We start from the raw sequence: 24,163 nt of genomic DNA, 5'->3' as shown, positions 1-24,163 counted from the left end.
AGGAGGCTTTGGTAGCCTAATAACAAAGACGGAAGGTATAACGGAAGAACGGAAGACAAAACGGAAGAACGTAAGAACGGAAGAACGGAAGATGTTGCTTGTACAACGATCCAATAACGAATATCTTTATTCAGCATGACAGTTGCGCAGCACACTGTCATGTCCAATGGTCATAATTCACTCTGACATTTCGAAAGCTCTTCACAATGATACCGGTTGCGGACCTGACACTACAGTATATTACAGCTCGGCTATCCTGACTTAGGATTGACCTCAATCCTACTTGACTACATACCTAATCATATCTACGTATTAGTGGCCCACTTCCTAAGCTTATCAACTTCTAGAACGCCATCATAGGTCATTTGTGTATGCTGACATCCCTCAACATCTCTAACAACATAGCGGTCATGAGGAAGAATTTTGTGAATTATATAAGGGCCGCGAAACCTACAGTTAAGCTTTTTGTTGACACCGCTTGTGTCTGTATATTTGATAGCTACTAGATCTCCTACGGTGAATTTAGGAGCTGGCTTGTTCCTATCGGCTAAGTATTGCTCATTTCGATTTTGCGATATTTCGATATTTTCCTGTGCTTCGGAACGGAGACGATTAAGGTCTCGACTAACGTCTTCTGTTTTGGACTCAAGAAATTCACGCAATTCATCCAAGACCCAACCCCGCTGCTCGACCCCGAAGAGTAGAATGGACGGTAGGAAGCCCGTGGAACTATGGACCGTATTATTAAGAGCGTATTCGGCAGATCGTAAATGCGAACTCCAATCAGAGTAGTCGGTGAGCTCAGACAGTTTGCTTAGTATAGGACGGAGTACACGATTAACGCGTTCGACCTGACCATTCGCTTGGGGAGAGGCTGTAGCATTAAGTACATGGGAGATATTGTGAGACTCTAGAAATTCTTTAAAAAGATTCGAAGTAAAACACGTTGCTCGATCACTAATGATCCGTTTTGGTCGACTGTAGTATGTCATATACTGATTGAGTGCGTCACATACCTCGTTAGTGTTAGTTGTAGCAGTAGCATATAATTTCGTAAATTTAGTAAAAGAATCTATAATGACCAAAACATATTTCTTGCGAGACCCAGTACAGGGCAATGGACCCAGATGGTCCAAGTGTATAGTGTCAAAAGGCAGCGGTACTTTTGGGATGCTAAATAGGTTACGATTATTTATCCTAGAGGGGGCTGAATATACAATACATTTTATACAATTTTTAATAAAGTTCTCAATCTTAACTGTCATTTGAGGAAACCAATAATGCTGACGAATAGTGTGAAAGGTCTTAGTAGTTGCGAGATGACCAATCTTTTCATGGTTGTGTCGTATGACGTTATCTACCATTTCACGAGGTACATACAATTGGAGGGGATAGAGGGGAGACTGATGATAAACAAGACCATCTTGCAAGACGAATCCATTAACAGGACCGACTTCGAGTTTTCGTTTTAAAGAGTCAATGGAAGGATCTCTTGATTGAGCTACCTGAAGTTGAAAGTCAAGGTCTAATTCGCTAATTGCACCTACTGCTTCAGTTCGGCTTAATGCATCCACGTGAGCCATAGAAGTTCCGGAACGATAATGAATGGTGTAATCATAGTTTTCCAGAAAAAGAGACCATCGAGCAATTTTTGCAGATCCATTACGGTTCTTTAGGGTCTCGACCAATGAATTACAATCTGTGAATATCTTCAAAGGGAGCCCGTGAACGTAGGTATGGAATCTCTTAAGTGCATAGATAACGGAGAGCGTTTCTAGCTCATAACTATGCAGCTTCGCTTCTTCTTTCGAGGTTGTTTTCGAGAAATAGGCGATAGGATGAAGTTTCTTGTCGTCCTGCCTCTGCAACAATACTGCTCCAAATCCGAATGAGCTTGCATCACAGTGAAGTTCGGTTTCCCTTTTTGGGTTAAAAATGGCAAGTACAGGAGATTGAATGAGTCTCTCGCGGAGAGTTTCAAAAGCCTCACGACAATTAGCATCAAAGCTAAAGACGGCATCCTTCTGTAGTAACTGAGTAAGGGGTTTAGCAATGCAGGAAAAAGACGGAACAAAACGTCGAAAGTAAGAGAATAAACCCAAGCATCTTCTAAGTTGTTTCACATTTAAAGGCATTGGGTAGTTTCGTAAGGCTTTAATATGCCGGTCACTAGGTCGGATACCAGAGGCGCTCGCCTTATATCCTAGATAATCCAACTCCTCATGCGCAAACCTACACTTATCCACCCGTAGTTCTAGGCCAGACTGTTTGATTCTCCTCAGAACAGATTGGAGGGTTTCCAGGTGGGACTGAAGATCGGCGGAAGCAATAATTATATCGTCCAAGTAGACCACTAGTTTTTCATCATCAATAAATTCGCGGAAGATTGAATTAATGAAACGCTGGAATTCGGAAGGAGCGTTTTTAAGGCCAAAAGGCATTTTTGTATATTCGTACTGACCGTCAGGGGTAACAAAGGAAGTGTAAGGAATGGAAGATTCTTCCATCTGTACCTGATGGAATCCGCTTTTCAAATCCAACAAGCTGAAGAACTTTTTGTTACTGAGATGCTCTAAGCAAGTCTCGATCAACGGAAGAGGGTAGTTGTCCCTTACAGTAATCTTATTTAGCGGTCGATAGTCCACGCACATCCGTATCTCTCCACTCTTTTTCCTAACGAGCACCAGGGCAGACGCATAAGGGGAATTACTTGGTCTGATGACTTCCTCTTCGAGTAATTTGGATACGATTTCCTTAACTTGGTTCCGCTCTCCATAAGAGAGTCGACGGGGTTTAGTAAAAATAGGGGTCTGATGAGTGAGGTTGATCTTCATCTTATGATTTATTAACTGAGTGCATTGAATAGAATTGTCGAGATAATTTTCCTTAATGATTGATAGGACAATAGCGGAATGCCTGGAAGATAATGTGGGGCCAACATCAAGCTCAATTTCCGATTCATAAACGTCAATAGCAGAAATTTCATTGGTTGCTACATCTAGTGAATCCTGGTTCTGGGTTTCAATTTCCCCCCGAGGGGGCTGCGTAAGAGAGACGTAATTCTTAGAGTACGTAAGACTGACGTTAAACGAAGGGAGTATATCTCTACCTATAATTATTGGCCAGGCCATAGAGTTCTCGGGTAATATAATAAATGAATGATTGAGGATCACCTCCTTAAATTTTATACGGCACGTTACTTGACCACGAGTATAAAGTCGGGAGTTCCCAAGGCCACGAAATCGAGAAGGGGCTAACGGAGCCAGGAGTCCAACTGGCACTATGGATTCATTTATAAAACTTACAGAACTACCTGTATCAAATAGAGATTGTATTCCTTTTACTACCACAACCGGTTTTCCTAACTTAAGAAAAGAAACACTCACCTCTTGTAATTCATCTAATGCCAGAGTTTCATTATCATCATCCGCAATACGAGCAATTGGATCCGGATGAGCAGCAGCATTCGCAACCCTCTTTGGGCAGTTTTTGTAGTTATGCCCCATCTGGAAACACGTGAAGCATGCCCCCGGTGGTCGGTTGGGGCGAGAACAGGCACTCTTAAGATGTCCAAACTCCGAACAGTTGTAACATCGAATGATGTTCTGCGTTGCTCCTCGACTGGTCGAAACAGGAACTTTCTCCGGAATTGAAGATGATGTCGTCGTCGGCTTAGGGACTCTTCTGGACCGAATAGTCTCGAATTTCTTAAGCATAGGCTTCAGATCTTCCACGTTGTTTGCCATGAATCGCATCCCAGCAGTAAGAGATGGACTATCCAGACCATCGAGGATAATGTTAATCAATTCGGGTTCCGGGATGGGGGCTCGGCTGGCAATACGTTGCATATCCAGCACATAACGTAAGGCGGTCTCCTTTGGGGAGAGACGACGGGATCGTAATTGTCGAAGAACGGCTTCAACCGTGGGCGGCACACTCAAGGTTGAGATGAGTTCTTCCTTTAACTGTTCCAGGGTAAGGGCACGAGATGACTGGGCAACGATAGCCGCAGATCCTTTAAGCAGCCGACGAGCATGAACGAATTTATCAGCATCCTTCACACGATGTAGGGAGAAAGTATAATCGAGGTCATCCAACCATTGGATGATACATCTGTCGTCGTCTCCCGTGAAGGGTTCGATTGTTTTATCGAGTTTTAAGTCAGCAATCGGTGGTGGAGCACATTCAGACTGGTGTTCCAAAGCCTGAATCTTACGGCGCAAATCCACTAACTCCAATTGTTGCTGCAATCTGCGAATTTCGTCATCGTAAGTAGCCTGGGTGCATTTGTTAGCCGGGTTACATTCTTTGGCTGCACTATCAACACGCTCCGCTTCGGTAGCGTCCAACATGGCAGCACCGCACTTTACGGGGGTAACACTTGAAGCGTCCAAAATGGCGACATCACGCTTCGCGAGTATGGCACTCGAGGCGTCCAAAATGGCGGCATCGCGCTTCGCAAGTGTGGCACTCGAGGCGTCCAAAATGGCGGCATCGCGCTTCACGGGTGTAGCACTCGAAGCGTCCAAAATGGCGGACAGGCACGTGGTAGGAGCATCGGTCAAAGGCGCTTCGGAAGCTGGTTCCTCGTCTGGTATCGGTGTGGCGTCAATTCCCATAATTTCAGCAAACAATCTCCGGATCTGGGCAACGGTAGCGGAAGGGGGAACCGCAATCCCCGCATCCGACAGAACGCCCAACATTTCATCACGGCCAGGCATGATCTAAACCAAGATGACACAACGGCAGCACGGGGCGAATCCCACTTCTGAGATGTAATACGGATGTATTACGGAAGATTTAACTTTTCGGAAGGAGGCTTTGGTAGCCTAATAACAAAGACGGAAGGTATAACGGAAGAACGGAAGACAAAACGGAAGAACGTAAGAACGGAAGAACGGAAGATGTTGCTTGTACAACGATCCAATAACGAATATCTTTATTCAGCATGACAGTTGCGCAGCACACTGTCATGTCCAATGGTCATAATTCACTCTGACATTTCGAAAGCTCTTCACAATGATACCGGTTGCGGACCTGACACTACAGTATATTACACGTGCAAGAAACTCAAAGTTTACGAAGTAACGGAGGCTACAGCGAAAAAGAGGCTGGACAAAGCCACACTGTTAATTTCGCAGCACGCAGGTCATAAGTTCGTGTTTTCTGATGAGAAACTCTTTCGGGCGTATCGGGGAAATCGATCGTTCCGGAAAGGTCGCCGCGGGGTATAACTCATTTTGTAGCACAGCTATATGATAGTATTTGAACAAACAGTTATGCACTGAGTTGAAAGGCAGTTTCGTTGTGAATTGATATAACCTTTTTATATCATTTGCGTACTGAAAACAAAAAACCTGTTTATTGTTCTCAAGCTACATAAATTTAATAACTAAAATATGAAATTTAGTTTCGTGGGTTTAAGTAAAACATGTAAAAAATCGCAATTAAAACATATTTTTGCTTAATTTTGAATATCCATAAAGCTTGTAACAACATTCATGTTCTATAACATCAGTAGAAATATTTAAACACAACCATAAGCAAAATGCACCCCGAATCCGCTGCTCAAAAAGTCGCGGATTTCTTTCCATGCAAATAGGAACGGTCGTCGCCGTGTATAACACTTGTTTTCAAACATATTGCGTTTGCTTCAATCTAGTAGGCGCTTTAGTTTGAATAAGTGTAAATGAGAGGCGTGTGAGTTGCAATGAGTGTAATTGAGCGGTTCCGTGAGTTGAAATGCGTGTAAATGAGTGCACCGCGGCGACCTTTGGGGAGCGATCGATTTCCCCGATACGACCGAATATAACAACTTCAGCTCGGAAAGAATCCAGAATTGATTCGCTATTAGATTTATTTATGTGTTAGACATATGGCACATTAGATATACGGCTTCTCCATTTGTTAGAGGCAATGGCTTGCCCGTTTGTATGGACAACTAGTCGATAATGCTAATAAGATGCTGATAAGCATCCAAACGTCAAAACACATAGAGAAAAACTAGGGGAAGTTATCATAAACCTCTGTAGTACATATTTCATTTCTAAATCCTGGTGTTGGTTTCTTAAGAACGTTTTATTACTGCCCTCTGTGGCTCCTACGTTGTGACTGACTCCTTGTTCCTCTTCCTTCGCTGACGCTGCCACCGCACAGTGGCACGTCATGTGGCTCGCTTTCAAGACATAAAACAAAAAATATATTACCAAACTGAACATGGCGGCCACCTAAATTTCGCAGAAATTTACCAAATAAACTTCTATTTACATCTTTTCATTTTCGAATGGTAGCAAACATATGCGCGAGACCGGTCTCTTATACTCTCCTAACTTGGTGCGAATATTTACGACCCTTACTACCCCATCTAATCCGGGAAAAAGTTTAGAAATGCGTCCTAGAGGCCATTGCAAAGGCATTTTTCCATCTTCCTTTAAAATCACCATTTGCCCCACACTTAAAGGAACGGCAACACGTCTACGCTGGTTTTCATTGTGCAATTCACATAAGTATTCCCCACGCCACCGCTTCCAGTGGGTTTGAATTATAAGCTGCAATTGCTCGTAGTGCCGCAATCGGTTGACCGGAACCGCAGTGACATCAATTTCGGGAACAGTGTTTAACGGCGCACCGATGAGAAAGTGCGCAGGAGTTAACACATTTAGCTCCGCCGGATCCTCGGATAGTGGCGTCAGGGGTCTGCTATTCAGTTGTGCCTCAACCTGAGACAAAATAGTTGCCAAGTCGCTAAACGACAATCGTCGCTCTCCTATCACCTTCGTCATGGTTCGCTTCACCACCTTTACCGCTGCCTCCCATAGGCCACCAAAGTTGGGAGCATGCGGCGGGATGAAATGCCACTTGATTCCGGCATCCGTTGCATACTTCAAAACTGCCTCTTTAGCTGAATCACTCCGCAACAGATCGTAAAGCTCCTTGAGATGGTTCCGCGCTCCTTGGAAGTTGAGCCCGTTATCGGAATAAACCTGGCTCGGTAGACCTCTTCTAGCGACAAACCGATGAAAAGCAGCCATAAAAGCCTGGGTAGAAAGCGACTCCACAAGCTCGACGTGAACCGCTTTAACTGAAAAACATACAAAAACACAAATATATGCTTTCTCCGATGCTGCCTTACGATGGACTGGCTTTAAGTAGACGGGACCAGCGAAGTCCACTCCTACAACTGCAAACGGTCTGCCAGGTGAGGCTCGTTCTGCTGGCAGTAGGCCTTGCGGTTGCTGTATAAGAGCCGGACTCAGCCGAAAACATGGAAGGCAACTTCTGCAGACCTTGTTCACCAAAGATCGCCCTTGCAACGGCCAGAATTCCCTCCGCATCATGCTGAGTGTCATTGTAGGTCCCCCATGCAGCGATATGCGATGATAGTATTCCGCTGCTAATCTCGAGAACTGCGCCCTTTTTGGAAGCACTAAAGGATGTTTGATGCCGAGTTCCATTTCCTTTCCGCGAAGGCGGCCACCAACTCGCAGAAAACCACTTTCATCCAGGAATGCTCCCAATGTTCGTATATTTGATTTCGCGGGCACTGATTTCCCGTTCGCAAGCTCCCTTATCTCTGAAGCAAAATGTTGCTGTTGCAAACGCTTCACGAGAACCATTTTAGCATTCCTGAGCTCTTCGATGGATAAATACTTATCACTGTTTTGCTTTACTTCTTTATGCCGATATTTGCCAACAACTCTCAAACAACGAGCTGTTACCCGCAACAATTTTTCGAAGTTGGAAAATCTGGCACACCAATCTTCAGGTTCATCAGTTTTAAGCACTGCTGTCGTGCAGATTCTTTTCTCGATTACTTCATCTTCCGGCATATCCGATGGATAACTCGTACGCCATTGCGATTCAGATAACCCCATCCAAGACGGTCCATGGAACCAGGATTCCTTCAACAGCAGATCGTGCGGAAGCGCCCCTCTGGAAACGACGTCAGCCGGGTTCTCTGTTCCCCTAACATGAAGCCACTTACACTCTTTAGCAAGCTCTTGCACTTGGGAAACCCTGTTTGCGACGAACGTAGTCCACGTGTACGAAGGCGACCGTATCCAATGCAACACGATAGTAGAATCTGTCCACATATACACATTCGTATTTAAAAATCCAAATACTTGGCGAACAGTTTTCTGCAATTTAGCTGACAACAACGCACCGCAGAGCTCTAATCTTGCCAAGCTTATACGTTTTAGTGGGGCTGGTCTGGATTTTCCTGCTAGCAGAGTGACCTTTACGTTTCCGTTGGAATCGACTGCGCGTACATAAATGCATGCTCCGTATGCTGCCTCGGAAGCATCTGAGAAACAGTGCAGTTGCAAAGTTGCAGGATCATCGACGATAGCATAACGCTGAAACTGTATGCTAGCAAGATAAGGAATTTGCGCATAAAAGTCATTCCAACGCCTTTCCATGTGGCTAGGTATGGGTTCATCCCAACTTTGTGTTGACAACCATAAGGCTTGCATTTGAATCTTGGCCCAGGCTGTGACAGGCGCTACCAAACCCAACGGATCAAATATCTTTGCCACCAATGAGTACACCTTCCGGCGAGTCCATGTATCGATGCTATTCTGGAGGCTAGTGCTGATAAATAACTTATCAGTTTCAGTATTCCACGAAACTCCCAAAGCCTTGGTCGGCTCTTCAACTGCCTCAAAGTTTTTTACCTTGGAAGATGCCATATCTTCCGCCGGCACATTATCCAATACGTTTGTTATGTTGCTGTTCCATTTCGTCAAATGGAAACCGCCCTTTTCCAACAAACATGTTAGCTGAGCTTGTAGCTGGATGGCCTCCTCCTCACTGTTGGCGCCTCCGATGTAATCATCAACGTAAAAATCCTCCAGTAATGCTGATTTTGCCATTGGGAAACTATCCCCTTCATCTAGCGCCAACTGCTGCAGCACGCGAGTTGCCAAGAAGGACGACGATGCCAGTCCAAATGTTACCCTTTGTAACTCGAAAACATCGATCGGCTTGTCCGGCGAGTCGCGCCACAAAATTCGTTGATATCGTGTGTGGTCGTGGTGTACCTTTACTTGCAGATACATTTGCCTAATATCAGCAACCAAAGCAATCTTTCGCATGCGGAACTTGAGTAACAAAGTGAATAAAGATTCTTGTATGACTGGTCCAACTAAAAGCAGATCATTTAATGATTTTTCTGTGTCAGTTTTAGCGGATCCATCAAATACTGGCCTTATCTTGGTGGTTGTACTTGAAGCTTTGATAACAGGATGGTGCGGAAGGTAGTAATGGTTTTGCGGGTCATCGGTTGTTTCATCTATCATGACTTTCTTCATGTATTCTTTGCCAATGTAGTCTGCAATTACCGCGGAATATTCTTTCTTCAGGGTTGGATCTCTGTTAAAGCGCCGCTCTAACTGGAGGAACCGCTTGGTCGCATTTTCTTTGGATTTCCCCAAGCCTTCCTGCAAACCAACCTGAAACGGTAACCTTACAACATACCTCCCATTGACGTCCCGATGATGCTGACCAAAACTTGCTTCACAGTCCATATCCTTTTGCGAAACTTGTGGAGATTGCTGTAGTTCTTCTATTGTCCAAAAGCGCTCGATGGATTGTGCCAAATTCTCGGAAGATCCTTCGATCGTAGCGATGTTACAGCTCACCCTGAAGTCTTCAGCAGAAATCGTTTTTCCTACTGCTACCCATCCGAAAACAGTCTTCAAGAACGCCGGGTGATGGTGGCTAGCCGGAATAATTTCACATTTCGGATGCAGAAAATCTGCGAAATATTCTGCCCCTAGCAGCATGTCAATAGGACCCTTCTCGTCAAACTTGGGATCAGCTAAAACGATATTCTTGGGAAGCTTATCAATACCAATATGCACGCTCTTCGAAGGCTGATTGTCTGTTATCGCTGACATCACTAAAAAGTTTACATCTTCGTAAAATGCTCTGTCGTTTGACGCGACGAATGTTCTCGTTATTGGTGCATTTTTCGTCAAATTTCCGATTCCAGAGACAACGATTGACTCACTACACTTAGGAAGCTTCAAACGCTTATGAAGATCATTGGTCATTATATTGACCTGGGACCCATTATCCAACAGCACTCTAACGGCTATCCAGTTTCCATTTCTGCACTTTACTTGCACCATAGCTGTAGATAACATCACTTGATTTGAAATTGCAGATTTGGACTTAGGAAACGATGTTAACATGGTCACTGCGCCCACCGTAGGTTCTTCTTTCGTGCCTTCTTTATGCAACGTTTCGTGATGACGCTTATCACACTTCGTGCACCTCGCCCGAGAAAAACACTTCGCAGCCCAATGGCCTGGAGCCAGACAGTTAAGGCACAACTTTTTCTTGATAGCCACATCGTGCCGTCCATCCACTGTCAATTCCAAAAATGCCTTACACAAAGCGATGGCATGAAGCTTTCCACAATGCGCGCATGTATTCTGTTGTTGTTCTGTTGCTAGGTTCGCCACACGACGATCGTTTTTCTGAGAACTGGTCGACGCTCGATGATCAACCGCGGTAGCGTCCAAAACACGACACTCCATTCGAAGAAATTCGAACAGCGATTCCACTGAGCACACGCTTTTGTCTTCCAAATGCTGTTCCCACTTTTGCTGTGTTTCTTCGTCTAATTTGGACAGCACTAATTCCACCAATAGCATTCCCCAGTTCGAAGAACTTTCGCCGAGCTGATCAAGCAGCTTTGTATTACGCTCAAAACCCTCGATAAGATGGTGGATTTCCTTTGCCTTTCGCATTTTTATTTTTGGCATACGCAACAGTTCCTTTGTGTATCTTTTCTTCAAAAGATACTCGTTCGCGTATCTTTTATTCAAAGCATTCCAAGCAGCTTCATACGCCGAACCACAAGTAGGAAAAGCATCCACAACGCTCGATGCATCACCTTTCAAAGCCCCTTTTAAATACATCATTTTCTCAGTATCAGTTATTCCGGTATTTTCATGAACTGCTGACACGAACAAACTGTGAAAGGGCAACCAATCTTCATAGTTCCCGGAAAATTCCGGAAGCGCAAGCCGCGGTAGACGAACTCTTTTTTCTTCCTTAACACTGACCGGCATGACGTTTTTGCTCGTAAAACTCTGAAGCTTTTCTTCAAATTCCCCAATCAACACCATGCATCGTTCATCTGTTTCATCCAATAATGCTTCGTTCGCCGCTACCGATCCTTCGATCAAACGCATTGATCTTGTTACGTTCTGGAACTGCTCCAAACATGATCGGACGCGTCGCAACCTAGCTTGCACAAATTTTTGATCACCTGGCGTGAAATTATGCAAAAAATCCTCTTGCCGTTGCAAGCATCGCAGGATTTCTTCACGTTCAGCGATTTTTGCCTTCAACGACTCCATTTTGTCTTCGTTGCTTGATTTCTTCTTCTCTCGGAAATCCTCTTGCGAGAAACCCTCGAAAACTTCCTCATCCGACTCCTCCGAGTGGTGCTGAGGCTGATTTTCCATTTAGGACTTGCCACTAAGACTTGTAAACGTTAACCAAACTGAATATGAACACTTATCCTGGTCACGGCACCATATGTTGGTTTCTTAAGAACGTTTATTACTGCCCTCTGTGGCTCCTACGTTGTGACTGACTCCTTGTTCCTCTTCCTTCGCTGACGCTGCCACCGCACAGTGGCACGTCATGTGGCTCGCTTTCAAGACATAAAACAAAAAATATATTACCAAACTGAACACCTGGTAAGTTCCGTAATGTTAGCGTCCGTAATAGTTTATATCTCACCCGTTTAGTCTTCTGCAGGAGCGTTAAGATTGCAGAGGTTCATGTTGAAGAGCTTATCCCACATCACACAGCTCAGTTTACATAGTCCATTATTTATCAGAAGCATATGACGTAATTGATGCCTAAATTGTTCAAATTCTTTTACAGTTTGTAATTGTTATGTTATAACTATTTCCAGAATCACAACATACATTAATCAACACAAAAGACGAGCATTGGCATGCACAATATTGTATATTATTGCAAGACGAACATACGCTAACCACCTATTGTAGAGATGATATAACGGTAAGTACATACATTTAATTTTATGTGTTCTTTTTCTTTGTACCATTGCAACCATGATATACCAAATAACTATACCGAAGATTTGTTACTGCAGTTATCCTAAACAATGTACAATTGATTTCTTGCATCTAGCTTACTCCACCTTCGCAAAATGACTTCTCTCGGAATCGCTTCACACCACGATGTATGTCTACTTCATGGAAATCAGCCCAACCAACGGTAATCGAAGAGCAGGACGAAGATCACGACTTTCCACGAATTTTCCATTGCAATTTAGGTAAGAGTTATTAACACTTACGAGAACAACGAAATCTTTCATTTCTTTGACATTTTATTTGTAAAGCAAAGCTGACATACAGGGGTTTTTAAGGTGATAAGAACAGCGATCACAAATAGCGACTATTTCGAATATCGCATCACATCACATTCATACGGCCTTAGATGACAAGGAAATGACATCAGGCATAATCAAATGGAAGCAGATGATATCATTATTTAACCAGATTTTACCGAAACATCAATATGACTAAATCAGTAAAGTACGATATTGCGAGTATATTTTGACAGCCAGATGGCGATTCCTATAAACCGAAAAACTATTTACAGGATTTATTTAGTTAATTCGTGGGCCGTCGGTTCCGCACGACACGCCCGATATCAAATCCCATCCAGACCGTCCTCCCGAAAGTAAGGATTGCAAAAATGGTCTAGTAAATCAGAATTGGCCGGCAAGACCTTAAAGGCCATTAAGCCAAAAGAAAAAAAAATACGATTTATTTTTTAAAAACATATATGAATAGTTCAAGCAAACATCTTTTGGGTTTCAAAATGGATCTCAGTTCGCGTTTATATCGTACTTCAATGATGCCGTCATATTGGCGTTATGATAAAATGCGCTTAAATTACAATATGTACGTCCCTTCGGTGGAATTTCCTTGCCATCTAAGGCTGTTTAGATGCCATGTGTCCAAAAGTCGCTTGCTTGGTCCTATCATCTAAAAACCCTGTAATGACGGCCGTATTGTCGGTACTTCGTAACCAGATTTCGGTAAGAATCTGAAATTATGTAAAGATAAATTTAATAATTATTTTCGTAACAACATTCGACATGTGGTTTTTTCCCAGTCGACTTTTGTATTTAATGTAGAAAGAAATTCTTTTGTAAACCATATCAGAATAAGACATGTTTTTCCAGTCAATTCGGCCGATTAAAAAATATTTTCGGTTGTCATATTTATAAGTTTGTAACATACTTATTTATTTATTTATTTATATTTTTTACCGACGGACTGTTTACCGACGAATACATACAAGCTACGATAAGTGCTTGTTAAACATAAGCATTCTAATTATTCAAACGCAATAGATTTTTATATTACTTCTTCTATGTACAATAACATTGAACATTATCTGTATATATAGCATGAGGATATCACAGTTCGTTCTTATCCAATTTTGTTCAATTGTGAGAACTTAAAGCTGAAAATACTTATTCACCTAATGTCTGGCGTTACAACCGCTTCGCGGTCTTGGTCTGATGCAGGAATCCCCTTTATAGCTCCCGATCTATCACCGTCGCTATTACCAAGTTAAGTCTGGTGAACGCATGAGCACCATCACGAAGACTATACAGGCTTCGTCGGTGCCATTCGAAAGACATGACTGGCCCACCGGAGCCTGTCAAGTTCAATTCGCTGTATGGTAGTGACTTTATCATACAACTCATAGAACTCGTTTTTAATGCGGCTCCTCCATTGTCCTTCCACACATAAGGAGCTACTAAACCTTTTGTGAATGTTCCTCTTGAACAGTATGGCTAAGAGGGTTTCGTCATGGAATGGATAATGTTGTATCTCTCCGATCGCTCTTCATCATCATCATCATTTCTGACCTGCTCATGGCCGAGCACGTCGCGAAGGTATGGCCTGGTCGCCAATTCGTTGCCAAGAAACTCGGGCTGCATTCCTCCATCCACTGCTGCATCCGATCTCCGACAGGTTTGACTCCAGCCACCTGATCCAGCCATCGAGCTCGCTGTGCTTCTCTCCGCCTCGTGCCGAACGGATCGCTGACGAGCACCTTCCTGGTGGGGCATGAGACAGGCATCCCCATCACGTGCCCCAGGAATCGTATCTTACCTGCTTTGACCACCGTCAAGATATCTGCACCGCCAAACAACTCAGCTAGCTCGTGGTTCATTCTGCTTCTCCACACGCCCTGCTCGCAAACACCGCCGAAGATAGTCCTTAGCACACACCGGGTGCATTGGCGTCCTCCTTTAGCATAGTCCAGGACTCGTACCCGTAAAGGACTACCGGACGTATCAGTGTGCATCGTGCATTTCGTGTGTTGCTGGAGTTTTCTGGATCGCAGGAGTTTGCGGAGCCCGTAGTAGGCACGATTTCCCTGAACAATGAGCCTTCATATTTCGCGGCTCATGTTGTTGTCCGAAGTTACAATACTACCAAGCTAGTAGAACTCCTCTACCACATAGAGGGTAGAGTCAACTGAGACTCTGCTTCTGAGTCGGGCTCTATCACGGTCAGAGCCTCCGGCAAGAAGGTAGTTTGTCTTCGTCCCATTGATCCTCAACCCAATTCTATCGGCCTCGCGTTTCCGTCGGGTGTGTAGTCGGTAGCACACCGCCGCAGATGTCCGTCCGATGATGTCGATATCATCCGCGAAGCCGAGAAATTCGAGAGATCGGGTGAAAATCGTGCCACGGATGTCGAAGCCTGCGCTCCGCATGACACCTTCCAGAGCGATGTTAAACAACAAACATGAGAGTCCATCCCCTTGCCTCAGACCGCGGTGAGCTTCAAACGATTCCGACAGCATGTTCGATACTCTCACCTTGCACTGCAACCCTGTCCATAATGACCTGCGACAGCCGTACCAGCTTCCCTGTGAATCCGTACTGCTGCATGGTGTTCCAAAGTTCGGTTTAAACTATGGTATCGTAGGTCGCCTTAAGGTCACTGAACAGCTGGTACTTAGGGATCTGGTGCTTTCGGCACTTTTGGAGGATCTACCGTAGAGTAAGTAAAGATTTGGTCGGTAGTCGATTTGCCTCCAACAAATCCAGCATGGTAGCTTCCGTAGAAATCTGTGGCAAGTGGCGCAAGTCTGCAGAAGAATATTCGGGACAGGATCTTCCGATCGCTCTTATTTGGTGCAAATATGGGATCTACTTTCTCAGACTATAGTGGCATCCTGAAGCATACCGCACGGCGACATTCTCAGTGCATTTCTTTTAAAATGTTTGTGAATGTGGATATTAGAAGAAAACATTGAATCTCGCCAATAAGCTGATGCGGAGTAGAGAAACGGAAGGCCCTTTTCTAAAAAAAATCATATGTAAGAACACGGCTGAAGCAATGCACAGCTTATCCCCCCTTAAGGCCAGATTAATGTCCAGCGATCGTATATCCAGGAGGGTACTCGAATGTATGAATGTACTGATGAATTTAATGTGTGTCCAATGAGCTACCAAGTGGATTTATTAGTCCGTTGAAGACTAAATTGTGATCATTATTATTTTTGTCAGCTTTAAAGAACTTCCGTACTTCAGGGGCATATGTGAGTGCTGGCGTAAATGATGTTTTATATAATTCTATCTTTGATTATATTATAAATTATTTGATAAAGCAGAAGCGGATATAGTAGAGATACGTGTACGGTGTCATGCGAGTGTTTTAATATACGAGTCACGGAGCGAGCAATATTTTATTTTAAGATATGTGCAACATTTGAGATACTAGTAGTAACAAACTACACTACTGTCCCAATATGTAGACAGTGGGGGTCGCGAGCAGCAAAATACATATAAAAACGGCAAGCGCTGGTTCCCTCGCAAGCTCGGGGTTCCAAGCATTTTCTTAGTTTACGTACCACTTAATCCGCCTCAGGCCAGAACTAATTCGTTGGTGCTTGAGCTCGCCAACCCTTCAAGCCGGAGGCCACACGCGGCCGCTTAGTCCGCTTATAGGAAAATCCGCCTCTCATTGTACTCATATTTTATGTAGTTCCGACTGGAACACGCTGCACTTACGAATCCTACTACCATCCGGTTCCGATCCGATCTCGGTGCACCCACGAGTCGGAGTTACTTATGCAAGCTTGCACCTACCGAAATCGTTGCACCTATTGAACTTATTTGTACCTACGCGTCGACCCAAACTGGTTCATATCGCTTAAACATGGATCCGACCCTGTAGGTTCGGATCGACCGCATCACTACTTGAAAACTTAAAGCTTTATAACGCGTTTTGACGGCGCTTCAAAGGCGCTTTGAAATATGTACGTTCAGAGGAATCTATAGAAAAATAGTCTTTTTCATATAGTAGACTTATGATCTCTATACATTAATATTGTTACTAAAAAAAGCAACACATCTCTAAGATAATATTGTTCATTTTTATGTAACTTAGACCGATGGAATTATTGTTGTTAAGTACGCCTCATTGCCGTATGTTTTTTTCGCGTTCTCATGCCTTTATATACTTATATTTAGATTTACATCATAGAAACCGGCAATTCTTCACACGAAACGGTTAATTCTGGTTCGTTCATTTAACCTTCAACTGTGTTGGTTGATTTGTTCTCTGGGAAAGAATTATCTCACATACATATATTATACTGCCATTGTCCGACTCACAGTAAGCAGCAAACTCTCTCATGAACTAATTGTAATGTGTAAATCAGTCGTGCGAGTGAAGACGTGATGTGTGTGACACCGTGGGTTGTGAAGAAAATGCAACAAACATCTAATAACATACGTGTTTAATGTTGGGAACAAACGTGAAAATACAAAATTTGAATGCAAAAATCGCCAGTTAACATAAATTGTCTGAGGTGTAGTTCGAAAAGTGCGATTAATCTATTGAGTGTTATTCTGTGCGTTGAATTGCGTCAGTAAAAAAAAAGTTTGCGCATGCTTGTTCTGGCGGACTGTACGCTGTTTAAGTCAGGGACTTTAAACTCTTGTTATTTAGGCGTGTTGATAGTGTTATTCACTATTTTAGATAAAACATATCGTCGGTAGTTAAACAGACGAGAATTAAGTGAATTCGTGAAAAACGTCTCCATCATCGTTAGTTGTGGCAAGGTAAAATTTTACAACGTTTATTAGTTTACCAATAAATTTAGCAATATATATTTTTTTTAAGGGGCGGGCCGGTGGTGCATGTGAAAAACGGCGCCCGTCCACACGGCAGGGACCGGGTTCAAATCCCATCCGGACCGTCTCCCCGTAGCATGGACTGACTATCCTGCTACGTGGTAAAATAAGTCTTGATACGGCCAGGCCGTTCTAACCGAGCAAAAAAAAAAAATATTTTTTTTTAATTAGACACTGTAGTTCTTTTTCATGATTTCATCAATTCATTGTGCTTATAACTATAACATTAAGATCTGAAACATATAGTCCATTACGATAGCCCTAGTTTTGTGGCCATGATATTAAGCATAATGGTTTTCATTTGGTTTTATCACGAAACATTGCTTAATTGGTTGTCTATGTTCTCATCGGTATTTGTCAGTAATAATTAGAGCGTTTTGTTTGTAATAGAGCTGGTGCAATTAAACAGATAATTACATAAATAAATATCAAAAAGATATTGAATTAACTGCCTCTTTTGTAAGCTTCAATGGATTTTGTCTCATGCAATCCGTTACTATCAATTAATAGAATGCACGGTTCACAGGGAAAGCTGAACATTTTAATCACCTATGGAAATGATATGAACCACTAGAGGACAAATTTATATCATCTTGAGATAAGAACATCCAGTTTAATTCTGACTAATAATGCGACTACCTGATAAATATGAATCTAGTAATCGATTATATGACTTTTTTCATGCCTACCAGCTGGCTATGTGTGAGTTTCCATAATTTATCCATAGTTGTAGAGTCAGTCCAGCGATCAATTTGACCGAGATCCAGAACATACATATATACATACATATATGTTGTTCAGCCGTGCAGTACGGAAGCATTTTATTGTTTAATGGGGCAAATTATTCATTCATTTCTTCATTTTTTGTGACGTATTCTTTTTCATGTATGTGTGTGTGTGTGTGTGTGTGTCTGTTATGAGTGTAATAACTAGCTTATTAGACTTATTTTTATGGACCCCACACATGCGCAGCAGATACTTTAACATATGCCTCATTAACATTTATCCCGCTACCAAAGACAAAGAGAAACAGGAGAAGGATCTGTTTTACGGCAGGCTCGCAAGAATTTTTGACCAATGTCGCAGTCATAACTTCAACATAGGATGATGAGAGACTTCAGTGTAAACGTCGGTCGGGAATCGATGTATCACTTATCATTAATAGTTAAAGTCTACATGAGCACAGCAATGACAGTGTTAGTAGATTGGTTCAGTTTGCAGCTGTATACAATTTGGTTAAGTATAAATTTGTGTTTCAGGACATCCACAAAGCCCTGGATGGAGCCATTAACAAACAGATCTATCACGTGTTGATAAGCCGTCGGAAACAGTCGAACTGCCTGTTGAACGTCACATACTTATCGAGGGGTCGATTTCGATCACTATTTGGTTGGCCTACCAATACGATACAAAACCTCTCATCCCCGCGTCTATGAGGGCGAAGTAAATGCGGACTCCCTTAAATGACATTCATGTCCAGGAGACATGCTTAACCGACGCTCTAGTATCATAGAACAAGAGACGAGCGCTCTAAAACAAACATTATCAACTGTACCAAAGCCATAATCCAACCACGTCGGGACAACACCAGATCTGGATGGCTCGTAAGATCTGCGCATACCGAGTATTGCAGCAACGACATAGAACGTTTACATACTTAGGGGAATATGCACGGCTCCCACTAGAGGTTGTTTCGCCGCACTAAGAAACAACACTGTGAGCAACAGCAGTTACGCGAATTTTAAATAATCGGAATACGTTACGGATCCGGGAACAAAATCTTGCAAAGAGACAGCAGAACCGCAGGAAGGTAGGTGGTGTATGTAATAAACGGCGTTGGTTCCACATTACAGGACCTGGTATCAAACCCCGTTTGGATCATACCTGCGTAACAAGAACTGGTTATCTGGCCACGTAGTAAAAATAAGTCTTGATATGGCCCGGCCGTTCCTAGCAAATAACACCATGCTACTGCCACATACCATTGAAGAAACACTAAAGGCAAACCGAAGGCTTATGAATAATTAGGCACCAGGCACCGAAGGAATAATAGACGAACTGATAAACAATGGGAGTGCAGTACTGGAACATGATATTCATAAAATTGTTACTGAGGTATGGGATAATGAATCGATGTCTTGTGATTAGAATCTTGGAAACGTCTACGCCATATATAAGACGATAGATAAGCTGGAGTGTTACAATTACGGAGTTGATATCGACTACAATATATTTTCCTTGATAATACAAGATCGACTTCTGTCATCCGTAGCAGAGATACTAGGAAACTATCAAAGAGGATTCCGAAACGGGAAATGAACCATTGAAAAGAGCTTCATCATGCGGCAGACTTTGGAAAAATGGTGTAGCAACAGCTCCGCTCCTTCCATCTCTGCATTATGTTTCATGATGCATAGCAAGAGGTAAAATTTCTCTTTTGTAATAACGGCCAAGCTTATTAGACTTCTACGAATGACAATGAATAACGTCACATGTCAGACGATGTTGGATAGAAAACATTTAGGACCATTTGCTACCACCAAAGGTTTACGCCAAGGAGATGAGCCAGCCTGACTACTCTTCAACCTAAAGAGGCCCATCCACGACTCACAGATGGAAACTTCTGGGAAAATCTTCTATAATTCAATACAGCTCCTGGCATATCCTGGTGATATATACATCATTACTATATTGCTCTCCTGTGTAACGAATTGCCAGAGGATCGAGCAGACGACGGAACATTTTTGGCTAGAGCTTAAGGCGTTGATCTAATGTAATGGTGGGCAACAATTTTGTTGGCAAAATGTATGGTTTTGAAAGCTCCTGAAACATTTGTTATCGACAATTCTAATTCAACTTGAATTTGCCACCAAAAAAGCCTGCAAATTGTTAAACATTTTAGGCTTAAAATGTTTTAACATTTGAACAGTGCTGCTGATCCTTGACCATCACTTTTTCCTCCTAAGAAATGTAATGTACTTGTTGTTGTTGTACGTGCTAGGGTGTTGACTGTCAACCAGTCTGAGGAAACTTCTCCCCTCAGACTTGCCAGGAGCTGATAGGCTGGTCATGTCATTAGCATAGCACTGCGGACAACCCAGCTCGTAATATATTTTTAGTTTGTCCTAACTCAGAGGGAACGATCTGGATGATCTCCATCTTGTCCAGGTACTTATTCACCAGTTTGCCTTTCGTTCTTTACTTTCGTTCTCCTTTTGAAATTCTGCATCATTTTATGGTCCCTTGTGGCATTATACTCTGTTCTTTGTCCACAAGTGATAATACCTTCTCAAAAATGTCGAATTTGCTAAACTCGGTGGACACGCCAAGTAAAACATCTTCGTTCTAGTTTGAAGTCTAGCTTTTTTTTACAAATATTTGAAATGAGCTATCCGATTATTTTCGAAGTGATGTTATATGTTACAATTTACAAGTTAATGTAACAAATGAAGTGATTGTTCAATCGCCAAATTTTGGCTGAGCATATTAGGAAAGCCACAGAATAGTAACATAGGTGAATTCGTTACTAGGAATTCGTATGACAAATCATTACAATTTTCAAATTTCGTGGACAAACTTATAAAAACTACATCTATCACTTTGTTTTGCTCTACAATGATAATGATGAACAATACGAAGAGAGTTAAATACGGTTACATTCTGGTTTTATTCCTCTGGAACGTTATGTACAACGATTCTGATGATGACCCCTTTACGTCGTACGTGCAGCATACACAATGCAATACTTTTTATGTCAATACGCAGACCCAGGTTATGCAGTAGTAGTGAACAGTTATCAACGAGACGGTGATTTCATCCATCATTCGACTAATATTTACTTCCCAAACAATTATTGTACACTGCCAATATGCGTGAAAGTTGATCCAATCCTAGCACATTAACACACTTTTTCTACTGCATAAGGTAGATGGTAATGTACTTAGTATTGACTTGGTAGCTGCTCTACGAACATTCAATACTGAATGAAGTGGTGGACAGTAAAATGAGTAAAATCACAATAGTATTGTCGAAGAAGCGGAATGGATGTGGTAGCGATATGTTTACTGATTTTGAAACAGACGTGTCGTTTTTGGTATTGGATGCCTTCGGTGGCCGTTACTCATTATTAGCCAAAATAGTGCCTGAACGGTTGTATGAGACGCGACATGCATCAATAAGTTCCATTTAGAAATGAAGAACTGCTTGATTTTGGTTTTGGTTCCTCATGGATCATAAAGAAAACATGCAAAATACTATATGAAAAGAAGTTGCATGTGTCGCAAATATTTCTTCTACTTACTGCACTTTTCGATTATGAAAATCCATTCAGAGCATTCATCATCTGTTGGTAGGCGAGGGGAGTGTTATTCATTTTCTTTTATGTTTAGTTATATTTTTTCCCAATATTTCTCGAATTTGAAACAACAGTTCTGAAACATGATCGCGCAAGTTTGTAAACAAACCACGCATTAAATGTCAAACTGGCTCCCAAAATGGCGCATTGTGAATGTCATGCGTTTCTATGCGCCTGCACAACCAACTTAACCATTTGCAGTATTTTATGCGCTAGTGTGCGTAACATCTGCTGCAGGGCTGGAGGATAATAAAAAATGGAATAAATAATTGAAAACAATATTAAAATTCACAGTGATATTGTTACACTTTTCTTGTACACCATGAAATGTAAATTTGGTTTTAGTAGTTTTTGTATACAGACCGTAAATCAATTACAATACAAAAACATAAATGATCTTTATAGTAGCACAGCAACTAACCCTGCAATATTCTTTGTTACTGCGTATAAGCATAACTATGAAGTGAGAAAAAGTGAGGGAGAGCGAGATAGCGAGACACACATTAAAGGGATGGACAGCGCAAGATAGAGTGAACAAGAAGGGAAAAAATGTCAGCATAGCAAATGAAAGCAAACTGCTTTCCTTATTGCTCAGCAATTCGTTTCACGGCAGAGAAACTGTTCAAGCTGCTGGTGCAGATTACGCCTCTGCCTGCGCTTGTTTGTCAAATTTGTGTAATATTATCATGCTCATCAGCCAGCAAGCAGTGTGTGACATTACAGTGATTGTGCGGAAAGATGTGTAACATGGGTGTACGCGAGTGATAATGTTATAACTACATCCAGTGGCCAACATTCCATGCATCGCGATCCGCCCCACAGATGCTGCCACCAATTCATTTAACATCTTCCATTTCTCTCACACGTCCATTGTGCGTTATTCCGAAGGAGCGAGTGCGCGTCATAACCCCGAGCATATAAACAAAATTCCATGGCTGATGGCTGTTGATCCAATGTGTGCGTGAACGGATTGGTACGTTTCGGACCGAGCACCTTTTTAAGCCTTATGTTTTGTCGCTGGCTTTAATCATATGAACTCACGGAAAGGGAAGGACAAATATGGGATGGTGTATCAAAGAACTTTCCACACCGAGCATAGGTACATGATTCATAATTAAACAGCATTTCGATTAGTGCTGCTGAGCAGTGTTTGGCTTGGTATTCGTGATGATTCATCCATTATTTTCAACTCAGAAGATTCAGTACCAATCTCGCGTCATAAGCTTATCGGACGATAGTGAAACTAGTGTGTCATTTGTGCTGAGTTCTCGTGCATCTTAGAAAAGGTGGAAATATTTATACGAAAAAAAAGCAAATCGTAGTTAAACGTATGGCTTCAGACACATCGTTTTCCTCGTCGGCGGATTCGACGCGTAGAAGATCGACGTTTTATGTGCCATTGACGATCGCAAGCCACCAGTTATCCGAAGGGACTGTGTGTAAAGATGGTAACATAGCGGCGGATGCGCCTGCTGCTGAGAAGCGCACAAATCACATAGAAGCAGAAACTTCCACCCTAGATGACATTAAGCATCTTTCCATGGAGAGCATTTACCAGCCGGACCTCAGTGTATGTAGCTTCGGCTGGAGTATAGATGAGTCGTGTCATGAAAATTTGGAACCAGTGGCTGGCCATAGTGAACATGAGAACAAACTAAAACGATACGGTGTGGTTTTAAATGCTAGTGTAAATATAGACGACGATGAAACAAAGTGCCATCATCAACAACAGACGCCGCGTCACCACCAATCCAACACGTCCACACCGATTCGATTAGGGCAGTCGCGAAGCCGAAATAATATCTTATCCTCTAACCTGACGAATGATAGTGGAATCACCACCGCCGAGCCCGGAACAGGTCGCAGTGGTATCATCTATGGTTTGATGAAAAGCGAACCACCGGTAAACGATGCAGTACTGGCGGTAAAACATAAATCAAAAACATTGCCACAAAACATGTCGCTTGCTAATTCTATGCCTGCGAAGAGTTCATTTTTACTCCATTCCACACCACGCATTTCGTCCGATAGCTCTTTCGACGCTAAAAACTCTGGCAGCATAGTTGGACTGTCGCCCGAACCAACACTACCGCCGGCAATGACTTATATGTTTAGTCCAAAAAAATCGCTTAGCTTCATTCGGCGAACCCATTCCACTAAACTTTCAAGGAGCAACTCATTGCTGAAAAGCCTTACGTCCAAGTGTGTCGATCAAAGTGCGGCCAATGCAAGCTTGCTGCAAGTACCGGTAAAAGAACTGGAGTACGGTCGTTTGTGCCGGCTACTGGAACAACCGCTCAAGCTAGATCAGAAGATCAGAGACATATTTATCTTGTGCAAAGACGAAAAAGAAGAGGAAAATGCTGTACACTCAGGTAAAAACAATCATCAGAAAAACTAAATATAACGTAATGTTTGTTTACAAAGTTTGCACACATAGTAGAATTAAACATTGCATTCCGAAGGAATTATGATATTGTACATTTGAAAGCATTAATAAAGAATGAAGTATGTACCACCAGAGAACATTGTTCCCAATAAAATATTCTGTTTAAAATTGTTTGGTTAACGACCTACAACAT

At 42.5% G+C, this 24,163-nt stretch overlaps 1 protein-coding gene across 4 annotated transcripts in view; it reads left to right on the top strand.

Annotated features, from left to right (window-relative positions):
- LOC125770080 (ras GTPase-activating protein raskol) overlaps positions 1-24,163 on the top strand; it is a 34,810-nt gene that overhangs the window by 5,407 nt on the left and 5,240 nt on the right. The window contains exons 2-3 of one of the 4 annotated variants that reach the window (XM_049439298.1): positions 11,939-12,048; positions 12,181-12,325. In XM_049439298.1, the coding sequence (XP_049295255.1) occupies positions 11,939-12,048; positions 12,181-12,325 (255 nt within the window). Of the gene's footprint in view, positions 1-11,938; positions 12,049-12,180; positions 12,326-15,993; positions 17,156-17,225; positions 23,957-24,163 lie in introns of those variants that run through there. The other 3 variants (XM_049439300.1, XM_049439297.1, XM_049439299.1) reach the window with 3 other exon arrangements.

The sequence above is a fragment of the Anopheles funestus genome, chromosome 3RL, assembly GCF_943734845.2.
Source record: "Anopheles funestus chromosome 3RL, idAnoFuneDA-416_04, whole genome shotgun sequence".
Taxonomy (NCBI): Eukaryota; Metazoa; Arthropoda; class Insecta; order Diptera; family Culicidae; genus Anopheles; species Anopheles funestus.
This window is presented reverse-complemented; position numbering and strand designations above follow the sequence as displayed.